General features: G+C 54.3%; 1 protein-coding gene across 1 annotated transcript; it reads right to left on the bottom strand.

Moving 5' to 3' along the window:
• Positions 1-4,915: 4,915 nt before the first annotated feature.
• On the bottom strand, positions 4,916-13,967 carry ZNF212 (zinc finger protein 212). Its single transcript, XM_038755463.1, has 5 exons — positions 13,827-13,967; positions 7,883-8,218; positions 7,655-7,781; positions 6,919-7,035; positions 4,916-6,673 (listed from the first exon to the last, which is right to left on the bottom strand). The coding sequence occupies exons 1-5, from the start codon at positions 13,848-13,850 to the stop codon at positions 5,775-5,777; spliced, it is 1,503 nt and encodes a 500-aa protein (XP_038611391.1). The 5' UTR covers positions 13,851-13,967; the 3' UTR covers positions 4,916-5,774.
• Between the last annotated feature and the right edge of the window lie 2,097 nt (positions 13,968-16,064).

Below are 16,064 nucleotides of genomic sequence, written 5' to 3'. Positions count from 1 at the left end.
CGCCCTGCTACAACACGGCCCCAAAAACTGCTCCGGACGGGCCGCGGCGGGGAGAGGATTGAATCAAGCAATCAACCAATAAATCGATCCTATTTTTTAGTAGTATTACCTTGTACCTATCCCAGCGCTTAGAACAGTGCTTGGCACATGGCATGCGCTTAACAAATACCGTCCTTATTATAATTATATTAATATAAAAAGTAATTATCAATGGTATTGACAGCTTACAATGTGCGGAGCATAATACTTCAAAATTAAACATGTTCCCTGTCCACTGTGAGCCTACATTCTAATGGTATTCGTTAATAATAATAATAATGGCATTTATTAAGCACTTACTATGTGCAAAGCACTGGTCTAAGCACTGGGGATGTTACAAGGAGATCAGATTGTCCCACGGGGGGCTCACAGTCTTAATCCCCATTTTACAGGTGAGGGAACTGAGGCCCAGAGAAGTGAAGTGACTTGCCCAAAGTCACACAGCTGACAATTGGAGGAGCCGGGATTTGAATCCATGACCTCTGACTCCAAAGCCCATGCTCTTTCTACTGAGCCACGCTGCTTCTCCCAAGCATTTACTATATGCCAGGCTAGAGGGGGAGACAGACATTAATATAGTCAGGGATGCAGAGCGCTGGTCTCAGCGCTTAAGTTGACTCCAGCTCCACTCAATCAAATTAATCAATCAATCGATGGTATTGATTGAGAGCTTCGATTGACTCCAGCTCCGCTCAATCAATCAATCAACGGCATTGGGGAAGCACAGGCCTGGGAGTTGTCAGAAGGTCAGGGGTTCTAACCCCCTCTCTGCCACTTGTCTGCTATGTGACCTTGGGTAAGTCGCTTTACTTCTCTGTGCCTCGGTTACCTCGTCTGTAAAATGGGGATGAAGACTGTGAGCCCCACGTGGGACAGGGACTGTCCAACCCCATTTGCTTGGAACCACCCCAGTGCTTAGAACAGTGCCTCGGCACATAGTAAACGCTTAACAAAGCGACATTATTCATCAATGGTATTGATTGAGCGCTTCCTAGGTGCAGCGCACTGGTCTCAGCGCTCTAAGTTGACTCCAGCTCCGCTCAATCAATCAGTCAATCAAACAGCCAGGCAATGGTATGGCTCGAGCGGTTCCTAGGTGCACAGAGCAGTGTACTAAGCACTCGGGGGCATCCAATAGAGCAGAATTGGCCAACGTGTTCCCTGCCCATGGAGCTGGCAGTGCAGAGGTTCTGGCTCCGGCTGCTGGGCTAGCACAGCTCCCCGGGGGCTACTAGCCATGCCCCCTGACCCCTGACCCAAGAGGTTCAGTCTAGCAACGACTCCCCCACCCTCTTCATTAATCAACCAACTAATCCACCCTGCTGCTGTTGCTGCTATTCTCTCTCCTCTTTTTCTTTTCTTTCTTTCCTCTTCTCTATGTCCTTTCTTTCTGTCTTCTTTCTCCTTTCATTTTCTCCTCTCCTTTCTTCCTTTTTCTCTTTCTCTTTCATTCTCTCATTTTCTCCTCTCTTTACTTTTTTCTCCTTTTATCTTTTCCTTTCTTTTCCTCATTTCTCCTCTCCTTTCTTTCTCATTTTCTCCTCTCCTCCTCTCCTTTCATTTTCTCTTATCCCTCTTCTTTCTCTATCCTTCCTTTTCTTTCTTTTGGTACTTCTCTTTCTCTTTTCTCTCTTCTCTTCTCTTTATTTTTCTTTTTTTCTTTTCCTCTCTTTCTAATAATAATAATTGTGGTATTTGTTAAGCCAGTGACTATGTGCCAATCACTGTAATAATAATAATAATAGTGGTATTTGTTAAGCACTTCCTATGTGCCAGGCACTCTACTAAGCACTGGGGTGGATACAAGCAAATCAGGTTGGACACAGTCCCTGTCCCACTTGGGGCTCACAGTCTTGATCCCCATTTTACAAATGAAGTAACTGAGGCACAGAGAAGTGACTTGCCCAAGGTCACACAGCAGACAAGTGGCAGAGCCAGGATTAGAACCCATGACCCCCAAGACTCCCAGGCCCGGGCTCTAACCATTAGGCCACGCTGCTTTGTGCACATCTGGGCTGCCCAGCCTGAGGTGGGGAGTGGGCATCCCAGCACTTAGAACAGTGCTTTGCACATAGTAAGCGCTTAACAAATACCATCATTATTATTATTATTATTATTATGGGGCACAGGACGCCCTCTGTCTCAGAGGCCCCCAAAGGTGGGTCAGGGGGGTTCACCTCAGGAAACCAAAAGCCCTGGAACTCAAGACAATCCGATCCAGGCCCGCTCCCTCTGAAGCTGAGAGGATCATGTCTATCCACTCTGTGGATAGAGAGAGTGGTGGTGTAGTGGTTAGAGCCCGGCTCCGTCACTTGCCTGTCTGTGGCCTTGGGCAAGTCGCTTCACTTCTATGGGCCTCAGTGACCTCATCTGTAAAATGGAAATTAAGAACCTGAGCCCTATGTGGGGCGGGGACTGTGTCCAACCCGATTTGCTTTATCTACCCCAGAGTTTACTATAGCGCCTGACAAATTCATTCATTCACTCAATCGTATTTATTGAGCACTTACTGTGTGCAGAGCACTGTACTAAGCGCTTGGGAAGTACAAGTCGGCAACATATAGAGACGGTCCCTACCCGACAAACATAATTACTAATACCATACTTACTGTACTCTCCCAAGCGCTTAGTACAATCAATCAATCATATTTATTGAGCGCTTACTGTGTGCAGAGCACTGTAGTAAGCGCTTGGGAAGTCCAAGTTGGCAACATATACAGTCCCTACCCAACAGTGGGCTCACAGTCTAAAAACAGTGCTCTGCACACAACGAACGCTCCCCCTTTTAGACTGTGAGCCCACTGTTGGGTAGGGACTGTCTCTATACGTTGTCAACTTGTACTTCCCAAGCGCTTACTACAGTGCTCTGCACACAGTAAGCGCTCAATAAATACGATTGATTGATTGATAATTGATGGAGTGATCTCCCCAACCCCAGAGCACTCACTTTCATAGCCGCATATACCGTGTTACTTCTCCAGTCTATGGTGTCTGTCTCTCCAACTCTGTCAGCAGCTCCTCGAGGGCAGAGAGCACGCCTACTAACTCTATTTCACTGTACTCTTCCAAGTGTAATACAGTGCTCTGCACACAGTCAGTGCTCAATAAATACCACCGATGGATTGTCCTCTAATGCTCGCCTGCTGCCTTGGAGCACTGGAGACAGCCAAGGGCTGTAGTTTTCTGGGCCCAGGGCACCCTCCTCCCCCCAACTCACACCACACAGACACACTGAAGTTCCCTGTTTCCATTTCGGTGGGCATTTACCCACTACACCAGTGGGAAGCAGCACGGCCCAGTAGTCAGAGGACCCGGGTTCTAATTCTGGCTCCGTCACCCACCTGCCATGTGATCTTCTCACTGTACCTCGCTTTCTCACTGTCCCTCCATCTCATCTATCTCACCACCGACCTCTCGCTCACATCCTGCCCGTCCTGTCACGCCCTCCCTCCTCATATCCGACAGATAATTGCTGTCCCCCGCTTCAAAGCCTTATTGAAGGCACATCTCCTCCAAGAAGCCTTCCCCGACTAAACCTTCCACTCCTCCCACTCCCTTCTGCACCACCCTGACTCGCTTCCTCCATTCACCTTCCCTTCCAGCCCCACAGCACATATGTATAGATCTGTAATCTATTTTATTTATGTATATTACTAGACTGTGAGCTCACTGTGGGCAGGAAATATCTGTTGTTGTATTGTACTTTCCCGAGCACTGAGTACAGTGCTTTGCACACAGTAAGCACTCAGTAAATACAATTGGATGAGCGAATCTCGGGTGAGTCACTTCATTTCTCTGAGCCTCAGTTTCCTCCCTGTAAAATGGGAACTCAATACCTGCTCTTCCTCATGCTTAGAATGCAGCCGAAGGACTGTAAATGTCCTAATGATTTTGCATCTAGCTCAATGCTTAGGACAGTGCTTGGTATATCATCATCATCAATTGTATTTATTGAGCGCTTACTGTGTGCAGAGCACTGTACTAAGCGCTTGGGAAGTAGAAATTGGCAACATATAGAGACAGTCCCTACCCAACAGTGGGCTCACAGTCAAGTGCTTAAATACTACTACTATTATTATTAGCTCAGCTCCTGGAATGTGGGGCTGGATTTTGGGAATGCTTCCTCTTTTAGAATGGAAGCTCCCTGTAGGGCAGAGTATGCATTTCATACTTCTTCCAAGTGCTTGGGATAGTGCACTGTACCTAATCGGTGCTCAGTACATACCACACCGCAACTGCGGTCACTAGCAACCCCCGCCTCGGGCCCAGCAGTATCCCTGTTCCCAGACCGGAGGTCCCAGCCCCTCACTAAGCAGGTGGGGAGAGGGTCCCCTCATGAGAGCTGAGGGCCCAGCAAATCCCAGGGAGATGGGTACCCACCACAGAAGCTGCTTTTCCGATTGGCGCTGCCACCCACCAGGCTGGGAGATTGGAGCAAGAAAGACCCTGGGCTCGGTCCCGGGGGGAGAGGCCCAATGCCCATCTAGAGCGTCAAGGAGACGGCTCAATGGGCAGCCACCCCCCAGCCCAGCTCCGCTGCTGTCCCGCCTCCCGGCCTCCCCGGGGCCAATCGGCTTCGGATTGATCCCGGAGTGAAGCTGGCGCCCGGGACGGTTCTGACTCCGCCAGGTCCATCCCGGGAATGTCGGGTCGGTCCCGGATCCCCACAGTAAGCAAGCTCCCAGCGGGTCCGGAACCGAGGGTGAGGGGGGTCTGGAGAGAAGACTCAAGAAACGGGAGGGTGGGCAGGGGCCCGGGGGTGGACGGGGAAGGGCTGAGGGAAGCGTGGGACTTCTCCCTTGGGGGCCCCTGCCTCAGGTCACGGAGAGGGCTCGTGTCCCGGGCAGAAAGACACCAGATTCAACGCTTTGCTAGTGGCAGGTTTTATTCTAGTCGACTGCGAAGCATCTTGGGATACCTGTCTGCCCCAGAAGCCCTGACCTTCCCTACCCGCAGAGAGTGGTGATTGATGGGGAGACCTCACGGCACTTCCAGTCCGATGCTGACGCTCACAGGTGGGAGCGTTGGAGGGGAGAGGACCGCGGGATTCTCCGCGGTCTCCCTTGAGGCAGCTGGCGGCCCCGGGGACGTGCAGAGACTGGCATCGTCGAGTCATCTGACAGTCTCTGGTCCGGCGGGGCGGCAACGGTGACGGCGGCAGAGGCAGAAGCCCAACGTTGGAAAACCCGCCCTCCCGCATCCCCTGCCATCTTTCTCCTTGGGGGCTGCGGGCAGCCAGTGTCAACCCCCCCGGGGGGGCTGCGGGCAGCCAGTGTCAACCCCCCGGGGAGCTGCTGGGAGTTAGTGTTCCCCCCTACAGGGGCAGGCAGTGGAGTCTGGCCTGAGCCCCACCCCCAAATATTCCCCGGCGTAGGGCTCCCGCCGGGGCAGGAACCACCTCTTCGGCTCTCAGGGGTGCAAAACGGTCAGAAACGCTATCTTTAAAAATCCCACAAAAACCAGCGGGTCCAAAAAGAAGGGCTCGAAACAGGGAGCTGCCCCGTCTGGGGGACTCCTCCACCCGGGGTCCCCCCACTCCGGCCTCGGTGCTTGCAAAAGTCTCCGGGTGCCCGGGACCCGGCCTCTCTCTGCCCCGGGGCAGGACGGGGGCTCCGAGGGGGGGGGCCGTCGTGCCCACGGGCCCGGGAGAGAGTCCGGGGTGACCCGCTCTGCGGCCGGGAGCCCCCCCGTCCCGCCCCGGACCTCGTCTCCCGGAGCCGGCCGCAGAGCGGGGCCTAGAGCAGGGGGTGGGCGCCCCCGGGCTCGCGCTGCGGGCCCACGCCGCGCTCCCGCAGGTGGATCTTCTGGTGCTGCAGCAGGTGCTGCTTCTGGACGAAGCCCTTGTGGCAGTCGGGGCAGCGGTAGGGCCGCTCGCCCGTGTGGATGCGCTGATGCCGCACCAGGTCCGAGGGGTGGCTGAAGCTCTTGCCGCAGTAGCCGCAGATGAGCGAGCTGCGGCTCTTCCGCCAGGGGATGTGGCCCGGCAGGGCCACCAGGCTGTTGGGGGAGAAGCGCTCCTGGGTCCGGGCCGGCCCCTGGCCCGGCCCCAAGCCCGGCCCCTGGCCCGGCCCCTGGCGCGGGTGGCTGCGCTGGTGGGTGGCCAGGCTGGCCTTACAGCTGAAGCTCTTGAGGCACTGGTCGCAGCGGTGGGGCCGGGCCCTCTTGCCCGGCGGCGGCGGCTTGAGGCGGGGCCGGGGCCGCCCGCCCCCGCCCTCCTCCTCCTCCTCCTCCTTCTCCTCTTCCTCCTCCGGGGCCGCGGCGGGGTCCCAGCCCGGGTGGGCCTGGCGGTGGCCGGCCGGCTGCTGCTTGTAGCGGAAGCTGATCTCGCACTCGGAGCACTCGTAGGGGCCGGCGGCGGCCGGGGGGCTCCTTGGGCCCCGCTTGGGCCGCAGGCCCCGGCCGGCCCTCCCGCCCGCCGGGCGCTTGCGGGGGCGGGGCGGCGTCCCGCTCCCCGGCCGGGCGGGGGGCTCTTCCGGCTCGGCCCCCGCCGCGGAGTCCGGCCCGGCCGGGTCCTCCCAGCCGGCCCCCGACTCCCCGGGGCCCCCCGAGCGCTCGGCCGCCGGCTCCGGGGGGACGGGGCCCTCCGGCTCCTCCGCGCCGCACGGCTCCTCCTGCTTGATGGCGATGCCGTCCACTGCGGAGAGACGAGGAGAGCGCGGGGACCGTCTTGGGCCAGCCCCGCCCGGGGAGACCGTCGGCTCGTGGTGGGCGGGGAATGTGTCTGCTGCTCTCTCGTCCTCTCCCAAGCACTCAGCACAGTGCTCTACACGCCGTAAGCGCTCGATAAATACGACCGACCGACTGACTGGGGCGGGGGCTCCGGTCCGTCTGTCCCTGTCGGCGGGCGGGCCTGAGCCCGGCGCGCCCCCGGCAACTCACCCAGGCGGGGGCCCGCGAGACTCTCCCTTTCCTCCAAGTGGCCCAGCTCCTCGGGGGCCCCCGGGTCTTCCCCTCTGGGCTGCGGGGGCAGGAGCTCCAGGGTGGGGAGGGCGCAGTCTGGGCACAGGAAAGGCAAAGTGTTCACGAGCGCTTGCGCCCGGGGCCCCCGGCCCGGCCCGCTCGCCCGAAGCGGGAGGATGGGGAGGAAAAGGAAGGGTGACGGGGCTCCTTTCCCTGACATCTCCCAGCTCCTCGGACAACCTCTCCCGGTGGCCCTCGAGGGCAGGGATCGGTTCCCCCCCGCTGAAGCGTACGGTCCCGTCTCAGTGCTCCGGCCGCGGTGGGCCGCGGATGACGACGCCTTCTCGCCCGGGCCCGGCTCCGCCGGGCAGCCCATCGTGGTCGGCCTGACCTCCTTCTCTTCCTCCCCGCTTTCCCGCTCTCCTCAGACCAGCGGGGGGGACCACCCGGGTAGTCCCCAGGGTCCGGAAACGGTCCGGTGGGTTCGGACGCCCCCCACCCGAGTCGGGAGGGTGGTGGGGGGCAAGCGGTGGCCCCCGGAGCCTTCCGCTCGCCCCCTCCGAAGATGCCTGGTTGTCGCCCGCTTTGGCCGCCCCCCTGGGGCTCTGTCGCCCAGATCTCCGGAGGCCCCACGGCCTTGACCGTTAGGCTGTGATGGGGGGCCGGACCCCGCGGCACCAGGCTCCCCCCGGCCCCGCCCCGAGGGGCCCCTTACCCAGCGAGACCAGCGTCTCGTAGTTGCTCTTCATGACGTTCCGGTAGAGTTCCTTCTGCCACTCCTCCAGGTTCTCCCACTCCTGCTCCGAGAAGTAGGCCCCGTCGTTCTCAACGGTCGCCGGCCCCTGGAAGAACGGCAGGGTCCGCTGACCACCTCCGAGGAGCCCCGGCGACCCCTTCCCCAACCGAGACCGGACCTGTCCCCCGGCGACCGTCCCCCACCTACCTTGGGGACCTCGCCGTTGGTGGCCGGGGGGAGGCGGAGGATCCAGAAGTTCCTGTTCCTGAGCAGGTTCTCCATGTTCTCCAGCCTCCTCTGCAGGAGCCCGTACTCCTGCAGCAGCGTCTCCAGCACGGCCCACTTGCCCTCCAGCCGGCTCCCGAACTCGGCCGCCGTCCGCTCGCAGTCGGCCAGCTTCTTCTCCGCCGAGCCCGCCCGGCCCTCCAGGCTCAGCAGCCGGGCCGCCTGGGCCTCCACTTTGCGCTCCACGGCCTGCACGGCGGCCACCACGGTCCACAGGGAGATCTCCGAGGAACACAGCAGCGAGCCCTTCTCCGAAGGCTGGGGGGAGAGTGGGGAGGAAGTCAGGGGGCTGGGGGTGGGGTCCCCGTGTCCTCAAGAACCCCCGGGGGGGGGTGCGCATGGTGGTGGGGCTGGGGGGGGGCCCGATTCCAAAGTCCAGTCCGAAGGGGGTGGGTCTCCCGGCCACGATATTACTTGTTGCCACTTCCAGGCCGGTGCATTATGGATTCCCCAGCTCGAGCGGCTGGCGCGTTGCGGGCCGGACCCTCGGGGCTCAGCCGAGGCTCCGATGGGATACCTGGAGACGGCCGGCTTCGCTCCCCACCTTCCCCCTCGAGATGGTGGGAAAGCTCTAACCCGGTCCGAAGGGCGCCAAGAGTTCGGGACGTAATTCCGGCCGCCAGGTCTAAATGGACACGGGAATTCCGAATTCTACTCCGGTGACCCAATCCAGCCGAGAGTAGAACCCATGACTCCGGACACAGTAAGCCCTCTGGACCATTAGTTCGTCGTGGGCAGGGAACTTTGTCCCCCAACTCGGTTGTATTTCACTCTCCTAAGCGCTTAGAACAGTGCTCTGAACACTGTAATCCCTCTAGACTGTAAACTTGCTCTGGGAAGGGAATATGTCTCCTTATGCTGTTGTGCTCTCCCAAGTTCTTAGGACAGAGCTCTGCACACATTAAGCACTCGATAAATACCCCTGATTAATTAATCTCGAATCTTTTGGCCCTTCCACGCCACCTGACAGCCCCTCGCGACCCCTACATATGGCCTCTATAGACTGTTCATTCAGTCAAATTTATTGAGCACTTACTGTGTGCAGAGCACTGTACTAAGCGCTTGGGAAAGTACAATAAACAGACCCATTCCTTGCTACTAAACGCTTAGGAAAGTACAACAATAAACAGACACATTCCTTGCTACTAAACGCTTGGGAAAGTACAATAATAAACAGACACATTCCTTGCCCACAATGAGCTCCCTGTCTAGAGGGAGGGGGAGACAGAAATCATTACAAATAAATAAATTACAGATACGTACCTAAATGCAGAGGGGCTGGGGGGAGGCGGGAGAACAAAGGGAACAAGTCAGGGCGATGCAGAAGGGAGTGGGAGAAGAGGAAAAGGGGGGCTTAGTCTGGGAAGGCCTCTTGGAGGAGACGGGCCTTCAATAAGGCTTTGAAGAAGGGGGAAGAGTGAATGTCTGGTGGATCTGAGGAAGGGAGGGAATTCCCGGCCAGAGGCGAGACCGAGGCACGGTGAGAAGAATAGCACCAGAGGAGAAAAACTCTATTGCTCCCTCCTATCATTTATTTAAGCAGGTTGATGTAAGCTCTTTGAGGGCAGGGCCCGTGCACCCTAACTCTACTGTACTGTCCCAAGCGCTCTGCGCTCAGTAAGCTGCCAATAGATGCTTTCGATTGACCGATTCCTCAGTTCATCAATACATTTACATCCTAGAGAACCAGCGTGGCCTAGCGAAAAGAGCTCGGGCCTGAGAGTCAGAGGACCTGGCCCCTTCACTTCCCGGCCGTGTGACCTTGGGCGAGTCATTTCACTGCTCTGGGTCTCAAGTTTCTCATCTGCAAAATGGGGATTCGATCCCCGTTCTCCCTCTTATTTAAGGCCGTGAGTCCCATGTGGGACCTGAGGATCTTTTGATTGATTGATTGATTCCTTCCTCTCCCCCTCATCACCCTCTCCATCCCCCCCATCTTACCTCCTTCCCTTCCCCACAGCACCTGTATATATATATATGTTTGTACATATTTATTACTCTATTTTACTTGTACACATCTAATTCTATTTATTTTATTTTGTTAGTACCTTTGGTTTTCTCTGTCTCCCCCTTTTAGACTGTGAGCCCACTGTTGGGTAGGGACTGTCTCTACATGTTGCCAACTTGGACTTCCCAAGCGCTTAGTACGGTGCTCTGCACACAGTAAGCGCTCAATAAATACGACTGATTGATTGGTTTTGTTCTCTGTTTCCCCCTTTTAGACTGTGAGCCCACTTACCTTCCCTTCCCCACAGCACCTGTATATATGTATATATGGTTGTACATATTTATTACTCTATTTATTTATTTATTTATTTCACTTGTACATTTCTATCCTATTTATTTTATTTTGTTGGTATGTTTGGTTCTGTTCTCTGTCTCCCCCTTTTAGACTGTGAGCCCACTATTGGGTAGGGGCTGTCTCTATGTGTTGCCAATTTGTACTTCCCAAGCGCTTAGTACAGTGCTCTGCACATAGTAAGCGCTCAATAAATACGATTGATTGATTGATTGTACTTCCCAAGCGCTTAGTACAGTGCTCTGCACACAGTAAGCGCTCAATAAATACGATTGATTGATTGATTGATTGATCTTTTATCTACCCCGGCGCTTAACGAATACCACAGTTACTATTATTAGAGCGTAAACTCTTTGCGGGTGGGGCTTGCTCTGTCCCTCCCAAGCACAGAATTTATGCCCCGTGGTGCTTTTGCAGCGCCAAGCTCAATGTTGAGCTAGTGGCTTCAGCCCAGGCCTGGGAGTTGGAAGGACCTGGGTTCTAATCCGGCCTTCACCGCTCGTCTGCTGCGGGACCGCAGGCAAGTCACTTCTCTGTGCCTCGATTCCCTCAGCCGTAAAATGGGGAATAAGACCGTGAGCCCCATGTGGGACAAGAACTGTGTCCAACCTGATTAACTTGCAAAGCTTTTATCTAACCCAGCACTTAGTACAATGCCTGGCACATAGTAAGCATTTAACAAATACCATAAAAAAAAAAAAAAGTGTGGTCTGGGCGGCCTTATCTGGGGACCAGGGTCCCATTCAGAATGCTAGCAGGCTGTTATGGGCAGGGAAAGTCTCTATTTATTGTTGTATTGTACTCTCCCCAGCGCTCAGTACAGTGCTCTGCACACAGTGGGCATTCAATAAATACGACTGAATGAACGAGGGGGAGTACGCAGAACCAGGTGTCCTCTGAGCCGTGACCCCAAGGAGACTCTGGTTCAATCAATTGTATTTATTGAGCACTTACCATTCGTTGTAGACGGGGGAACATGCCTACCAACTCCGGCATATTGCATTCATTCATTCAATCGTGTTTCTTGAGCGCTTAGTGTGTGCAGAGCACTGTACTAGGCGCTTGGAAAGTACAATTCAGCAATCCCTGCCCACACCGGGCTTACAGTCTAGAAAAGGGAAGACAGACATCAAAACAAGACCTCAAAGCATTCTACTCTCCCAAGCGCGAAGTACAGTGCTCTGCGCATAGTAAGCGCTCAATAAATAGGACTGACTGAAAGTTCCCTGCCCATAACTATTCTATTTATTTTATTTTGTTGGTATGTTTGGTTTTGTTCTCCGTCTCCCCCTTTTAGACTGTGAGCCCACTGTTGGGTAGGGACTGTCTCTATGTGTTGCCAATTTGTACTTCCCAAGCGCTTAGTACAGTGCTCTGCACATAGTAAGCGCTCAATAAATACGATTGATGATTGATGATATCATAATAACAACAAGAACGGTATTTGTGAAGCGCTTACTATGTGCCGGGCACTGTTCTAAATGCTGGGGGAGATCCAAGAGAATGGGGTTGGCCACAGTCCCTGCCCCACGCGAGGCCCGCCCCCATTTTCCAGAGGAGGGAACCGAGGCCCGGAGAAGTGAAGCGACTCGCCCAAGGTCACCCAGCTGACAAGTGTCCGAGCCGGGCACGCCGATCTTGGTGATCAATCAATCGTATTTATTGAGCGCTTACTGTGTGCAGAGCACTGTACTAAATGCTTGGGAAGTACAAGTAGGCAACACATAGAGACAGTCCCTACCCAACAGTGGGCTCACAGTCTAGAAGGGGGAGACGGAGAACAAAACCAAACATATTAACAAAATAAAATAAATAGAATAGATAGATATGGTGATGACGCCCACTGATTACCTTCTTCAGCCCTATGTATGGGACGCTTCCCGTGCGCAGGAGCGCTGTCCTAAGCGCTGGGGAAAGCCCGATGCAACCGAGATGGCGCACCCCTTCCCTCCCCTTAATAATAACAATGGCATTTATTATTATTAATAATAATTACTATTATTAATAATAATTACTATTATTAACAATAATTACTGTTATTATTAATAATAATTACTATTATTCTCGCACTTCTCGCTCTTAGCCCGGACAGTGCGGCTGGGCACTTATTGATTACCTCAGATTGATCACCTCAGATTGATCACAGTCTCCTAGACTGGGAGCCCGTTGTTGGGGAGGGACCGTCCCTGTATGCTGCCGACTTGTACTTTCCAAGCGCTTAGTGCAGTAACAATAATGATGGCATTTATTAAGCGCTTACTATCATCATCATCAATCGTATTTATTGAGCGCTTACTGTGTGCAGAGCACTGTACTAAGCGCTTGGGAAGTACAAATTGGCAACATCTAGAGACAGTCCCTACCCAACAGTGGGCTCACAGTCTAAAAGTAAAAGTCATAGTAAAAGTCTTTTACTATGTGCAAAGCACTGTTCTAAGCGCTCAATAAATACAATTGAATGAATGAATGAATGACCCTCCTGCGCAGCAGGTAGGGGCCTGTTTTGTCGCCCCTCTCTCCCCCTTTTGGACTCTTTATTGCTGAACTGCCCTTCCCGAGCGCTTAGTCCAGTGGTCTGCGCACAGTGAGCGCTCAATAGATACGACTGAGTGGGTGAATGAATGAATGAATGGCTGACCATTACATGGTCAATGGCTGACCATATACAGCACCTGTATATATGTTTGTACATATTTATTACTCTATTTATTTATTTATTTTACCTGTACATATCTATTCTATTTATTTAATTTTGTTAGTATGTTTGGTTTTGTTCTCTGTCTCCCCCTTTTAGACTGTGAGCCCGCTGTTGGGTAGGGACTGTCCCTACATGTTGCCAACTTGTACTTCCCAAGTGCTTAGTACAGTGCTCTGCACACAGTAAGCACTCAATAAATACGATTGATTGATTATTTATTTATTTATTTTACTTGTACATATCTATTCTATTTATTTTATTTTGTTAGTATGTTTGGTTTTGTTCTCTGTCTCCCCCTTTTAGACTGTGAGCCCACTGTTGGGTAGGGACTGTCCCTATATGTTGCCAACTTGTACTTCCCAAGTGCTTAGTCCAGTGCTCTGCACACAGTAAGCGCTCAATAAATACGATTGATGATGATGACCGTCTCTATATGTTGCCAACTTGTACTTCCCAAGCGCATAGTCCAGTGCTCTGCACACAGTAGGCGCTCAATAAATATGATTGATGATGATGATGACTGTCTCTATACGTTGCCAACTTGTACTTCCCAAGCGCTTAGTCCAGTGCTCTGCACACAGTAAGCGCTCAATCAATACGATTGATGATGATGACGAGAGTCAGGGGCGGTGGGCGCTCAATAAATGATACGACTGAGCGGGCGAATGAATGAATGAATGGCTGACCAGAGTCAGGGGCGGTGGGCGCTCAATAGATACGACTGAGCGGGTGGGTGAATGAATGAATGGCTGCCCAGAGTCAGGGGCTCTGTACTGAACGCCGCGGGGAGGGGGGGGAGTCCACTACAGCCGGGCTGACAACCCCAGCCCCCTCCCTCGGGGCGCCCCCCGGGGGTCACAAGGGGTCACCTGGGCGGGCGACGCCTCGGCCATGGCCCCCGGCAGCGGGGTCCGGTTCGGGTTCCGGTTCCGGTTCGGGGTTCGAGTTCGGCGGCGGCGGCGGCGGGGAGGAGACGCGCACAGCTGCTACCCTGTTGACCCCCGGTGCATGCTGGGAGTCCGGCCAACCCCCTCCCTCCGGAGGGAGGGGAGAGAGCGCCCCCAGCGCGCCGCCTGACGTCACCGCCGCGCAGCGCCCCCCTCCGACCCGGAGGACTCAAGAAAGCATCAGCATCACCGGGTTGATCCCCGGTTACATTTCTATCCTACTTATTTTATTTTGTTGGTATGTTTGGTTCTGTTCTCTGTCTCCCCCTTTTAGACTGTGAGCCCACTGTTGGGTAGGGACTGTCTCTATGTGATGCCAATTTGTACTTCCCAAGCGCTTAGTACAGTGCTCTGCACATAGTAAGCGCTCAATAAATACGATTGATTGATTGATTGATTGGGAGTCCGGCCAAAACCCCCCCCAGGAAGGGGAGAGGAGGGGTGCGAGCGCCCCCAGCGCGCCGCGTGACGTCACCGCCGCGCAGCGCCCCCCTCCGGCCCGGAGGACTCAAGAAATCATCGGCATCACCGGGTTAACCCCCGGTGCACCCCCCCCCCCCGCCTCCGGAGGGCGGGGAGAGAGCGCCCCCAGCTCGCCGCGTGACGTCACCGCCGCGCAGCGCCCCCCTCCGGCCCGGAGGACTCAGGAAATCATCAGCATCACCGTGTTGACCCCCCGGTGCATGCTGGGAGTCCGGCCAACCCCGGGGGGAAGGGTGCGCAAGCGCGCCGCGTGACGTCACCGCCTCGCAGCACCCCCCCCCGCCCCCGAGGACTCAGGAAATCATCCCCACGACGCCGTTCATTCATTCATTCATTCATTCATTCATTCAGTCAGTCAGTCAGTCAGTCAGTCAGTCAGTGCCAAGCACTGTCCTAAGCACTAGGGCAGAGACAAGCTAATGAGGTCAGACACAATCCCTGTACCTCACGGGGCTCACAGTCTTAATTCATCAATCGTATTTATTGAGCGCTTACTGTGTGCAGAGCACTGTACTAAGCACTTAATTCCTCTGATGAGGTCCCTTAGGCACAGAAAAGTGAATTGTCCAAGGTAGTTAATCGATCAATGGTATTTCTTGAGCCTTACTATGGGCAGAGCACTGTTCTAAACGCTTGGGCGAGTACATAATATTGTTAAGCACTTAAGATGTTCTTTTTAATGGTATTTAAGCACTTACCACATGCCAAGCACTGTATTAAGTGCTGGGGGTTGGCCTCAGTCTTGTCCCACTTGGGGCTCATAGTCTTAATCCCTACTTTAAACATGAGGGAACTGAGGCACGGAGAAGTGAAGTGACTTTTTATGGTATTTCCTAAGCACTTACTATGTGCCAGGCACTGTGCTAAGCACTGGGGTAGATATGATATAACCAGGTTGGACTCAGTCCCTGTCCCACATGGGACTTCCAGCCTAAAAAGGAGGAAGGACAGGGGATGAATCCCATTTTATTGTTGAGGAAACTGAGATGCAGGGAAATGACATACCCAAGCTCACATAGCAGACAATAATAATAATAATAATGATGGAATTTGTTAAGCACTTACTATGTGCAAAGCACTGTTCTAAGCGCTGGGGGGGATACAAGGTGATCAGGTTGTCCCACATGGGGCTCACAGTTATCATCCCCATTTTACAGATGAGGTAACTGAGGCTCCGAGAAGTTGTGACTTGCCCAGTGACATTAGGATCCAGGTCCTCTGCATCTCAGGCCTGTGCTCTTTCCATGAGGCGACGCTGCTTTGCCCCAATAATCTACAACACCCTTGGAATCTCTCAAGTGCTTCCTCAGTGCCAAGCACTGTGCTAAGGGTTGGGGTACATACAGGATAATCAGATAGGACTCAATCCCGGCTACACGAGGCTCGCAGTGGGAGGGAGAACCACGGGAATAGTAGTAATAAATTTTATTAAGTGCTTACTGTGTAGAGCACTGTACTAAGTGCTGGGGAAGAATACACAGTTGAGAAATTATTAGACATGGTCCCTGTCCCGCGGGGGGCTCACAATCTAAGAACAGGTCTGTTGAGTCTCCATTTTACAGACGAGGTAAGTGAGGCCCAGAGAAGTTAAGTGACTTGCCCAAAGTCACACGGCAGAGGCTGACACCAAGAGTACCTTGAGGGAGGAGCGAGGCTTGGTTCCCGGCCCACTGTTTG

Source organism: Tachyglossus aculeatus, chromosome 13, assembly GCF_015852505.1.
Source record: "Tachyglossus aculeatus isolate mTacAcu1 chromosome 13, mTacAcu1.pri, whole genome shotgun sequence".
NCBI classification, from domain to species: Eukaryota; Metazoa; Chordata; class Mammalia; order Monotremata; family Tachyglossidae; genus Tachyglossus; species Tachyglossus aculeatus.
The sequence above is the reverse complement of the archived record's forward strand: the minus strand, read 5'-3'. Positions and strand labels throughout refer to the sequence as shown.